Below are 12,251 nucleotides of genomic sequence, written 5' to 3'. Positions count from 1 at the left end.
TTCTGTTGTTTTTGTTGTCCTAGATCCAATAAAAGAAGTCTCTTATTTTTTCTTAATTATCTGGTTCATTAAGACTATTCAAGTTACTCACTTGTCATCCTTGTTATTTTATTTTTACCATTCTATAATTAAATAGTTGTCATTTTGACAGGTGGTTGTGAGCTTGTTTTCTTCAATATCACTTGCTTTTACTACTGTTAATTCAATGGATTGTGTACATTGTCAAGAATTTATGAGGCAAGAGGTGATCTTTGCTTCACCTGAGAATGAGGAGAAGTTGGCAGCTATTGCAACAGGGGCATCTTTGATTTCCAAGAGAATTCTATTTGTGGTTAATGGCACTTTCCAGCTTAATTCAGTGGACATAATTCTTCAAGATTCAAGGAAAAGTGATAAAATGGAGGGTTATTTAAAAACTATTAATGGTTTAAGTGCCAAGAACTTGGATGAGGTGCCTGAAGACGGAATTTGGATTTCTGTTCATCAAACATGTTTTGTGATTTCTTGTGAAGAAGGGAAACTGGAAGTTCACACTGATTTATCCCGAATCCAGTCTGTTGTTTTCAGATCTCAGAGTCCAATAGAAACAAGTATTGATCAGTCTGAACTTAGAAATTTGCTGCAACAATCTCTTGTTTGCTTATATGAAATATCTCTTTCTAATCTTGCATTTACTTTCTCCTTGGCATCCCTTGAGAATGTTCCATCATCAGGAAGTGTGACCAATGCACTGGATGGTTTTACTTCTGGTGATATTTCCCCTTCAACAATTGCCACTGAAACGTCAAATCTTCATTCTCTTGGTCTTAATCAGGCGTTAGGGTTTGCTTCAATTAACCTAGAACCAGCATCAAGTCATTGGTTACTCATAAATATTTCAGTCAGTGAGATTTTTTTGGTGAGGTCTACGGTGAAGAATGTTCTGGCTGGAGCACATCAAATGAATAAACTTTTGTCATCCCTTTCTGTTGGTGGAGAATTTCAGACAATCTCTTGGGCAGTTCAGGTGTTAATCTTACGGATTAAAATATGTATCTTCTTTATACTTGTTGCATTTCATCTATACTTGTTCATCCAGTCAACCTTGTCAACCCTCTCTTATACATGGTTCTGCTTCCAAATGATCACTTGTTGAATTTAAATCGTGTAACAACTAGCTGCTCCATATTCAAATTCTGAATTCTTCTAATTGGTGTCATGCCTGATGCTTCTGAGCAGGGTGGTTTTGTTTTCCTTGATACGACAGCAGTGGTGAAGATTTTTCATTGCTTTGCTTCATATGCTTGTTGCATCACGGATCTTTTATCTGTTATGTCATCATCTTTGAAACATATTGAAAAAACTGAACATAGTCCGAATATGGCTAGACTGGATGATCTTTCCATTGAGGAGCATGTCCAAGAGACACTAAGTACATCTCAGCAAGTCAGATGGGCACTATTTGAAGCTTTTACAATGGGCATTTCTCAAATTTCTATTGTACTTGTGGCTGAAGATGAATCCGGTATGTGCATCACTTCTCTGTTGTACCTTACAATCATGCAAAAGTATTCAAATATTTGATTTCCTATGCAGGTAAATTTCGAGAACTTGTGCTTGAGGCTGACATCCGTTTGGATCTTGAATTAGTGAACATGAGAAAAAAATTCATGCTTGACCTTTCCTCCTTGTCAATCCTTTCTCAAATTCTTTGTGGGAGTGTGAAAAATGAAATTCAAATTCCTCACTTTGCTTCTGGCATATCAAATGATTTGCTATCTCACTCTTTACCTGGAGATCCTACAATAGCATTTCAGCGTAAGGATGGGACTCATCCAGTTCCTGATGGTGCAAGTAGCTCAAGTGATCCTGTTTCCAAAAAGGAAGCTTTGATGCATAATTCTGTATCTGAGGGCTTTCAGTTAAGTTGCCAAAGATATATCTTGAAAAGGTTACGAGCTTTCATTTTAGTTCAGAAGTCAATGCCAGAGACTGAGAATGTTCCTCTACGTTTATATCCAGTTTGGGTTGGTAATGGTTCTGTTTCAGGTTTTGATATGATAATCTCTCTGTCTGAGATACAGGTTAGTAATGTCATAGACTTATAGTTTCTTTATCCATGGTAAATTGAGTCATTATGATGATTTTATGTTTGTAATGCTTTCTCTAATAGAATTAGAACTTAGAAGGATACCCTTACTTGCCTCAGTTTGATTTCTAATTTTAGGGCATCCATCTATCACTGTGCTTAATCTGCTTTTATTGCTCTAGATGATTTTGTCTGCTGTTGCATCTTTCTCCGAGATTTCCACCAAAGAGACAATTGACAACTTGAAACAAGAGCACCAATCCAGTAGCCAGGGATTTGACCATAGTTTGGAAGGAACAGTTCCTAATGGTATTTTAATTTTCTAACAACTTTTTCTCTTTGCAAGTTGCTCGAAATTATGGTGGAACTTGAAATAAACATGACTCACCACTTGTATAGGAGCAATTGTTGCAATTCAAGATATCCACCAACACATGTATTTTACGGTTGAAGGTGTAGAAAACAAGTACAGTTTGGTTGGTGCCCTTCATTATTCTCTTGTGGGAGAAAGGGCTCTGTTCAGGGTATGGAATTCCCATCCTTTCACATTTCATTCAATATGTAAGCTTTGCTAAATATTGCTTCCGCAAATTGAAGAATAGTTGACTTGTAAATATGTTCTTGACAAAATGAGGAGCTTTGTATCTGTGGATGCAAAAACAGAGCTGTTTTTTCATCTAAACTACAAGATGTAAAAACTCTTTTTCTAGTAATTTAACAAGTTATGTCTCAGATGCTTAAGTGGGTTCCATGCCAATTATTCTGGGCTTCTATCATATTTTAGGTGTCTAGTATGATAGTGATATTCGATTTACAACAAATCACATTAACATTACATTATTAAGTTTGTTTCTTCTTTTTGGTTATTTTTTGGCCCTCCATCTTTTAGGGAGGGGAGAGGAGTTGGATACGTGTACATTTTACGCTGTTATTAAGTTCTAAGTAATAACATTGTGTAGAGGTCTACACAGTGGAAGATGTCTAATTTATAGATTTTTATAACTGTAACTAAATGATTCAATCATTTCTTTTGGCCTTCATTTTTCTGGTTTAATTTCGCTTTTTCTTTTCCTAGTTTTCAAGATTGCACCATTCTTATATACTCTAAGATCTTCATTTAAACTTATATTTAGGTGAAGTACCATAAACACAGGAGATGGAATTTGCCAGTCTCATGGTTCTCCTTGATATCATTGCATGCTAAGAGTGATTCAGGGGAACCGTTGCGATTGAATTGTCGTCCTGGGTCAGGTTTTGTTGACATCTCCAGCACTAATGACAGTGAGTGGGCACTTTGGAGAACTGTTTCTTATAAGCCTGAAAGTTATGAAGGTGATGCTGACTGGGAGCCTTACAGTCAACTGACCAAAAACACTTTTTACCTTATAAACAAGAAGAATGACTGTGCCGTTGCTTTTGTTGATGGGATTCCGGAGTTCGTTAGGAAGCCTGGAAATCCTTTCAAGTTGAAAGTGTTCCATGATTCTTCTCTAGCTTGTGATGTTGCTGTGCTGGATAACCACTCTACAGAAACTTCTGGAAGTAATCTGCAACATAACCCATGTGTGGATAAAGAGAGAACCTTCATGCAGACTGAAGATGTCCCTTGCATTGATGTAACTATTGATGAGGTTTCTCTGACTATTGTTCATGAACTTTCAGATACAGATGACAAAGTTCCACTTCTTCGGGGGTGCATCAGTAACATGCAACTTATCGTACAAATTCTGTCTTCTAAGACCAGGGTTATGAGCACATTAAGTGTTATGCTATATTACTTTGAGGTGCAAAGACATTTGTGGTGAGTAATTCTATTGCTCCCCTTCCCCCGCCACCCCCCCTCTTTTTGGATAGGTTATTTCATTGACTTCCTTGCAAATCAATATATAACAATGATATTTTCATTATGTCTTAATGAAGTTTCCCCTTTTGTTTATTGAATGATAGGAGAGAACTTGTTCACCCAGTTGAGATATGCATTTTCTACCGCTCTAGTTTTCAAATTGAGGGTTCAGAAATTGTTTCCCAGAGTGTTCCTATGCATTTCTATTTTAGATGTAAAGAGGTCAGAACCATTATCAAGCAATTTTGTCATTTATCTGTTCCTGCTATAATTTAAAATCTTGTAATTAATCCATATTGTGGTATATTGGTAGGTGGAAATATCTCTAACCGAGGTTTCCTTGGACATACTTCTCTTTGTGATTGGAAAATTGAATTTGGCTGGTCCTTTTTCAGTGAAAACCTCCATGATTCTGGCCCACTGCTGCAAGGTTCTCAACTCTATTCTGTAATTGTTTCATGTAACTTGCCTATGTTTTGTGTTCCTGATTTATCATACATAAGATTTTTATCTTTTTATGAGTAATGAAGATGATTTTTTATTTTTTTATTTCCGTTCAATTCATCATATACCTTGTGAGAGTTGACTTTTTAGATTGTCATAACCTCATGGTTTTCCCATGGTTCATATTCTTTTCTTACTTATATAAGAAAAATCCCATTACTAGAAAAAAAAAAGACAAAGCTGGCTGGTTAGCGTAGAAGTTCGATATTTGTACTAGAAAAGAAATACTGAACCAGGATCTGGTAGAAAATTTGGTCTTGAAGCAGAATGACAAAAACAGGATCGAGTTGATTTCATTCACATCCTCTAAGGTTTTGGCAAAATTCACCTAACCCTCGTTGGTTTGAAATTTCATCAAATATCTCACCTATTTTTTTTATTTGTTATTTTCACTTATCTCCCCTTACACTCAAAATAAGGGAGGTATTTGATGAAATTTCAAATCACAGGGGATCAAATGTATTTAGCCAAATCCTAAGGGGAGGTGAGTGAAGTTAACCTAAACAGGATTTGTATGCCTTAACCTATGTTTGCTTTGTTGATTTTGATTTGCTATTGATATTTTTCACCCCATACTATTCAGTACTCTCTCTCTCTCTCTCTCTCTCTCTCTCTCATCCTCCTGCCCTCAATCACAACACAGACAGGCATGTTCAAGCTCTCTCGTCCTCCCGCCCTCAATCACAACACACAGACATGTGCAAGCTTCCATTATCTCTTCCCTTGACCCCACTATGCACATGCATGCAAGGTTGTCTTTATGTATAAATTCTCTCTCTCCCCTACCCCATCCTCTCCCCCTCACCACCTAATGCAGACACACCGTGCATGCTTGTATGCATATATGGATTATCTCTCCCTTCATACATGTTCCCTTTTCTCTAAATTTCTTGCGACAAATCCAAAATCTGTTTCATCATGATGTATTATAAAAATTTTTATTTTTATGTTGGCAGGTCGAAAACCAATCAGGTTTAAACCTTCTTTTCCGCTATCAGGATGATCAAGGGCTATCAATAGCCAGAAAGCAGTCTGCTTCCATTTTCTTGAGGTACCTCCATTCTGACTATGTTAATTATTTCTTCTCATGCATAACATCAAAAGTTGTTATCATCTGATTTTAAAAATTCTGTTCTGCTTTTGCTTTATGTAGTTTAGAAATGTCATGTTAAAACCTAGCTTCATGATGAGAAAGGCAACCAGAATGGTGAAGTGGGACTGGGTTACTGTTGACCCTAGAAACATATTGGATTATGTTATGTGGGAATTGTACTGCAGTCACAGAACAATTACAGTCCCAGTAGTTTAAGGTTTAAAACATGCAAGAAAAAATTATTGGAAAAGGTGAGCTTTGGGTTATTTGATAAGCTAGGTCTTGAGCAAGGTGGCAGGTGGTAATGCTGGTTGTTTCCCGTTTATGTAAGTGGAAGCAAAATCTAATTTAGTGAGGAAATTAACCATCTTAGAGGGAAATTTATGGGTTTGTGTGAACTTGATATGTTTTATGAATAGGAACTTCATCCAGGAACTGGTTTGGTTTCATTCATTCATTTTAGAAAGTCTTGTACAATTAAGGCTTATTCCAGCCATGGATTTGAGTAGTTTGTGCATATGAATATGGCCAGGTTTGGGTTGGATTATGCTGTTTATCCACACCATGAAATCCCAGACTTTGGTCAGTGGCTCTTTACAGATTCCTCTCAGAGGAACGGTCTCCATTCTGAGTGCTTGCCCATCAGAGAGGGCACTAAAGAGATAATTTTCTAACAGCTAGTTATGCGTTTCACATAGGTTTGAGATTTTTTCTCTAACACTCGATTGGAAAAAGGATTAGAGGCAAAGGGAATTAACCAGCAGAAAGAATAGGAATTAGATTCTATTTCCTTATTATTTGGCATCAGGGAGAATCGAGTAAGAGGAAAACTTTGGTTCTTAATGACAATGTTTTGACAAATGGTCAAGCAAAGCATCTTTCCGAAGTTCTTTTCCAGTTCAAGCCAATTCCACCCTTTTCCACCAAATTAAAAGCCGAAAAATTTCCTTTGAAGAGCCTTCTAATTTCTTTCTTATTAATGGTTCCAACCATTCCAAACAACGGGAGTTCATTTTTTTTTATAAGAAATAAAAGGAATTGAAAATTTAAGCTAATTTCTTTCTTATGAATGTCCAACCGTTCAGAATACTGGGAATTGAAAATTAACCAATTCCTTTCTTTCCTCCCGAGGCTGTCCTTTTATTGATGCTTATTTTATCACATAGATTTCTTGAAGTTGTACATTCATAAGTTTTCCAATTTGTTATGTTCAAACAGTTGTCATAAAATGCATTGACAATTGATATGGGTTTTTGAATTACCTGCTTCCAGTTCTCACTTGTCCTCTTGCTGTGTGTACCTTTACTAACATATGCGATTAAAGGTGCTCCAGTAGTGATAACTTACATTCACAAGAAACATAGCGCACAACTGGCCTGCTAGAAACTAATAATTATAAAAGACATAGAATATACCAATGAATAGAATTATTAGATATGTATCTTTTCCCTTTTTTTTTTTTTTTGAGTTTACATTAGAGCAGTACTTTCTTCCATATTCATAATTCCCCTCCACTTACAAATTATACAGCTTTCAGAATACATTTTTGCCATTCTCACACAAAAGAAGGCATATTATATTGACTCACATAAAAGAGTTTCTGATATTTTTTTAAACTATATAGTCTATTTGGCTGATAACATCAGAGGATAACTGGCTTTTCCTCATTTTAGCTATATTCTTATATGAGTATGGCAATTTCATTGGCCGGGTACATACCATGGATGAGAATATCTTTCTGCAACTAATAATTTTCTTAAATTTTTTTCTATAGATAATGCTAGTTTTATTTCTGAAATGAAATAATATTACATGCTATCTCAAAATAATTAATATTAGTTATCCACAATGAACCAAGTTGGTTCCTCTTTGTTTATTATCGGTTACCCAAGGGTCTTGAACTCATGCTAGCACACCAAAATGCATCACATGCAAATGCACTTACACATGTTTTTGTCAAAGTTAAAAGTTAAATTGACCTCAAGAATTATGTGTTTGTAAGGCACTTAGCTTCAGCTGATCAATCTCCAGAGAATGCATCATTTGCTTCAATTCAGCTTTCATGGTTTGGATCTTTCTCAACTTCTCCAATTCATCTTTCTCTTTCCAAAACTCAAGTACTCGCTTGGAGAACTCGTATTGTCTCACTTCAAGGTATACTTGCTTACTGTTCTCTCTATTCAACATTATGGAATCACGTTGCTTAGTAGACAAAGAAGCGAAACTTTAACGAATGAATGCTATTACTGCTAGACAATCACTCTTGGGCACATCATGCATACTATTACTAATAATTCAAAATTTAACTTCACAAAGGCATTATTCCTGATCAAGATAATAATGAATGAGTGCTATTACAGCCAGACAACTACTCTAGGGCACACATGCATACAATTACTAATAATTTGAAATTTAACATCACAAAGGCAGTATTCTTGATCGAAATAATAATTAATCGTTGAAAATTTTAAAGTTGGTCAAAGTACTGAAAATATTACAGAAAACTTTGAGCCTTATGATTATTCTATTGAAATTACCTTGCTGTCAATGTAGCCATGTGTGGTTGCAAATTATGGACCTTCAGAACCAAGACAATATCACTTGTAAATCTTAAGAATTGAACCATAATTGAATCCTATCTTGTAGTTAACTCTATATGCTATATTGTGACTTGATTTGAACTCTTAAACCAGGTTCTTGTATTTTTGTATTACAGACTCCAATATTGATGCTGTTGTCTTTGTGTTTATGGACTCTATGATATATGTGGCATCTTTGAAATATTGAACATATTCCTTTCTTTTATTTTCTTTTGTTTGAACTTCAATTTAATTGAAATCAGTCCTAAAAAAGTATAGAAAATGACAACAGAAGTTTCATTGGAAAATTCTTGAGGAACTAGAGGACATTCTAGAATATTGTTAGCTATTTTTTATTTTCTTCATAATTTGAAAATTAGAGAGACACTTGCATATGGTAGAATTGAATTTCTATAGATTGATAAGGCATGTGGTAGAAATTTTGGGAGAGAGAATTGAGTTGCTTTTGGGAAACTGGAATGTGAAGAAATGTGGAGAGACAAGATCATTTTTACTATATTAGGCTTCTTCTGTGTGTGGTTGTGCACATAAATCAAAGATGTTAAACATGGTACATGGAATGCATTACATAAGATCTCTGTCCAAGGTGGAAGTTCCTCAAACAGGCAACTTCTGGTATTTTATCTGGATTGTGGACTGGAATTTTTAAGAGGTTGTGGCCTATAACATTGTGGAGTTTGAAATGAAAATGTGCTTCCACAGGGCTATTGATGGTTAATGTCCTGAGAAATCTATAGAGGATCTTATGTAAGACAAAGAATAAAATAGATAATTCATTCTTAAATAGAAAGTGTGGCATCCCAGGAACAAGCAATTACATGTTTGACCGATATGGGAATGCTAAAGGGATGAGTATGATAGTTCTTATCTGCTATGAAACAACTAAATGAATCTTTTGAGAAGGGACAATGGGCAGTCTAGGTTCAGTCAATGACCTTAGCTCAAAGTTAGTATGAAACTTCTTGAGTTACTAATCTTCTTAAATTATTTTACTATTGAATCAGTCACCTTATTCTTGTATGCTAGTTTCCCACTTGGTTTTGATTATTTGACAAAAACTAAATAATTGTCTAATTCTACATGGGCTTAACCTTGCTCATTTTTCATCCTTGAACAGATTCGAAAACTTACCCTGGGCCATTCATTGTAGTTGACATTTCAAGAAAAAGTGAGGTATCTGCTTTAATTAGTTCTCTCACAACTGAATTCCATTAGAGGTCTGAAAGAAATATTTGCAACATTGTTATGGATTTTTTTTCCTTTCAAAATATTTGTAGGATGGTCTGTCTGTTGTGGTTTCTCCTTTAATAAGAATACACAATGAAACTACATTCTCTATGGCGCTACGTTTTCAACGGCCTCAACAAGTTGAAACAGAGTTTGCTTCAGTATTGCTTAAGACTGGGGATACAATTGATGATTCCATGGCTGCATTTGATTCTATAAATGTATCTGGTGGGCTGAAGAAGGCATTGTTGTCTTTAAGTGTTGGTATGTGTGGCAATTTAAATTGTATTTTAGAATTAAATCTGAACTTTGTTACATTTTTGTTAGTATTATCTTTAATTCCTTTCTAGGCATTTCTTGTTCTTGTTGTTATCTAATTGGTAACATAAGCATTAACTTATAATTGAATATCTATTTACATGAATGCATGTGTTTCTCTTATCTAAGCATGGATTGGGGTTGGGGTGGTTGTCAGGTTGCTCATTTTTGGAGGTTTGATGTTTTGGGGTGTGTAGCCAAATTTGCATATCCTGAAGATTGTTTTTCCATTTTGATTACCTTAAGCAATAATGAGAGTTTATCTTCATGAACAAATTCCATTATTCATTACTGCTGGTTCCTCCCCTCTTTTTTTTATTTTTTATTTCACACTTTAGTTCTTTGCTTCAAGCAACAATTGCAAGGAAATGTAGGTTTTCCCCCTTGTCCTACTGTTTTTTTTTTCCTGAAATTATGTAATTGATTTGCAGGTAACTTCTTATTTTCTTTTAGACCTGAAATTACAGATGACTTGGGAAGTTCTAAGAGATCACTTTCAGTGAGCTGGTCAGATGACTTTAAAGGTGGAAAGGCTGTTCGGCTCACTGGGATCTTTGACAAATTAAATTATAAAGTTCGGAAGGCCTTTTCTGTTGAACATGTGAAATGTTCCTTCAGCACTGCACATTGTTCCCTAAAAGCCGAAGGGGCACATATTGGTAACATGCATTTCCTTATTCAGAGCATTGGAAGAAATGTGCCTGTTATGCTTCCTGATAAGTCTGGGGATCCTTCTGAAAATAGGAATTCTCCAGTTGCATTACAGGAACAAAAGGAAATCTTTCTTCTTCCTACTGTTCGAGTTTCCAATTTATTGCAGTCAGAGATACATGTGCTTTTAACGGAAACCGGTAATAACAGAAAACACTCTGGACTGATATTTTTTTGTAATGTAGTGTAATGATTTCACTCATAACATTCATGTAGGTGCAGATCAATATACCAGTATTGGCTCTGACAACATTGGAAACCAGGCAACCATTCTATGCGGATCAACAGTGGATTTATATGCTAATCCTACCATAATATATTTTACTGTTACTATAACTGCATTCAGGTCAAGCTGCAAACCAGTGAACAGTACCGACTGGGTTAAGAAGTTGAATAAGCAGAAAAATGACGTCTATCATTTGGACATTGATTTGAACTTTGGTGGTGGGAAGTATTTTGCTTGCTTAAGATTGTCTCGTGGGCTTAGGGGTGTATTAGAGGTGGTTATCTTACTTGCCATCCTATAGTTCTTGTTTATTCATTACGCAATATACTCTTACTCATGGTACTATAAGTTCAATTCTAGTCATTATCAAATCCACCAATTATATGAGTTTCCAATGGATGTTTACTAATATTTCAGTTTGTTTAGCAAGCACAATGTCAAGTAGCAATGCTAAAATATGGATCCTCTTGCAGGCTGCTATCTTTACATCATATGTGCTGAAGAATGACACTGATTTTGCCCTCTTTTTGTCTGCCCCAAATCAGAAGTCTTTATCTAGGTAGTTACCAGACCTAGATATATTAGTAGGCATTTTCTGCCCTGCTTTTGTCCTTGTTATCTTTAATACCCTCAAAAATATGCAGGGATGAAGCTCAGAAATTTGGTTCCAGCATTCCTCCTGAGATAGGATTATTTTTGCCTCCAAAATCAACTGGATCATGGTTCTTAAAGTAAGATATACTCTTTTCAGTGACTATGAATTCATGACCTTTATCTTCACTGCAAAAATAATGCTTGATGGTCTTGGTCTTTCTATCTTGTAATATAAATCTTTTGTACCCTCTCTTGGTAGATCCAACAAAGTCCGCTTCAAATTATTAGAAGGAAAAGCATCAGAGTCATTGTTGGACTTGGATGCTCTATCTGGCCTTACAGAGATAAGCTTCGAAACAGAGCAAGTATCCGGATTTAAGCATGTCACAAAGTTGGGGGTGTCTTTGGGACCATCTTTGAGTAAAGTGGCTGTTCCATCACAAATAGTATCTTTGGTTCCACGATATGTAGTAGTCAATGAATCAGAGGAAGTTATCATTGTCCGTCAATGTCATTTGGAGGTTTTTTCTCAATTTATCAAATGTGAAGTTTCTTTATCTTTTTTTTGGATGTCTAAATAATATTCTGACTCATCTTCTTGCTAATTTTGCTTGAAAAGTATGATATGGAACATATGATCCATATCAACAGTGGACAGAAAACACCATTGCAGCTACACATGGGATCAAGCAAGAAGAGAGAATATAGTCTCTTTGACAACTTTATCAGAAAGCATAGAAATGCTAATGATGATTCATTAATAATTGTCCAGTTTCAGCTGAAGGACACTGGATTGGGTTGGTCAGGGCCAGTATGTATTGCTTCACTAGGACGTTTTTTCCTGAAATTCAAGCAATCCTTAGATGTTTCAATATTGCACTCAAATCATCTAACACCACAAGACAAAACTTTGAGAGAGTTTGCAATTGTTCATATAGTAGAGGAGGGTTCTACTCTTGTTTTGCACTTCCAAAAACCACCAAAAATTAATCTGCCATATCGGATTGAGAATTGCTTGCATGAAGTGTCAATCACTTACTATCAAAAGGTTGTGTTGTTATTCCTAC

General features: G+C 35.5%; 1 protein-coding gene across 4 annotated transcripts in view; it reads left to right on the top strand.

The window, feature by feature from the left end:
• The window catches only part of LOC100258552 (uncharacterized), a 39,939-nt gene that overhangs the window by 4,291 nt on the left and 23,397 nt on the right, over nucleotides 1-12,251 (top strand). For 2 of the 4 annotated variants that reach the window (XM_059738416.1, XM_059738414.1), the window contains exons 5-22: nucleotides 152-1,006; nucleotides 1,219-1,504; nucleotides 1,576-2,063; nucleotides 2,251-2,377; nucleotides 2,468-2,592; nucleotides 3,202-3,869; nucleotides 4,016-4,133; nucleotides 4,225-4,341; nucleotides 5,372-5,466; nucleotides 7,511-7,662; nucleotides 9,226-9,281; nucleotides 9,386-9,599; nucleotides 10,085-10,504; nucleotides 10,581-10,864; nucleotides 11,064-11,149; nucleotides 11,235-11,321; nucleotides 11,444-11,705; nucleotides 11,804-12,232. In XM_059738416.1, coding sequence (XP_059594399.1) covers nucleotides 152-1,006; nucleotides 1,219-1,504; nucleotides 1,576-2,063; nucleotides 2,251-2,377; nucleotides 2,468-2,592; nucleotides 3,202-3,869; nucleotides 4,016-4,133; nucleotides 4,225-4,341; nucleotides 5,372-5,466; nucleotides 7,511-7,662; nucleotides 9,226-9,281; nucleotides 9,386-9,599; nucleotides 10,085-10,504; nucleotides 10,581-10,864; nucleotides 11,064-11,149; nucleotides 11,235-11,321; nucleotides 11,444-11,705; nucleotides 11,804-12,232 — 4,869 coding nt within the window. The remainder of the gene's footprint in view (nucleotides 1-151; nucleotides 1,007-1,218; nucleotides 1,505-1,575; nucleotides 2,064-2,250; nucleotides 2,378-2,467; nucleotides 2,593-3,201; nucleotides 3,870-4,015; nucleotides 4,134-4,224; nucleotides 4,342-5,371; nucleotides 5,467-7,510; nucleotides 7,663-9,225; nucleotides 9,282-9,385; nucleotides 9,600-10,084; nucleotides 10,505-10,580; nucleotides 10,865-11,063; nucleotides 11,150-11,234; nucleotides 11,322-11,443; nucleotides 11,706-11,803; nucleotides 12,233-12,251) is intronic. The other 2 variants (XM_059738415.1, XM_059738417.1) reach the window with 2 other exon arrangements.

The sequence above is a fragment of the Vitis vinifera genome, chromosome 7 (genome assembly GCF_030704535.1).
Source record: "Vitis vinifera cultivar Pinot Noir 40024 chromosome 7, ASM3070453v1".
Classification (NCBI taxonomy): Eukaryota; Viridiplantae; Streptophyta; class Magnoliopsida; order Vitales; family Vitaceae; genus Vitis; species Vitis vinifera.
This window is presented reverse-complemented; position numbering and strand designations above follow the sequence as displayed.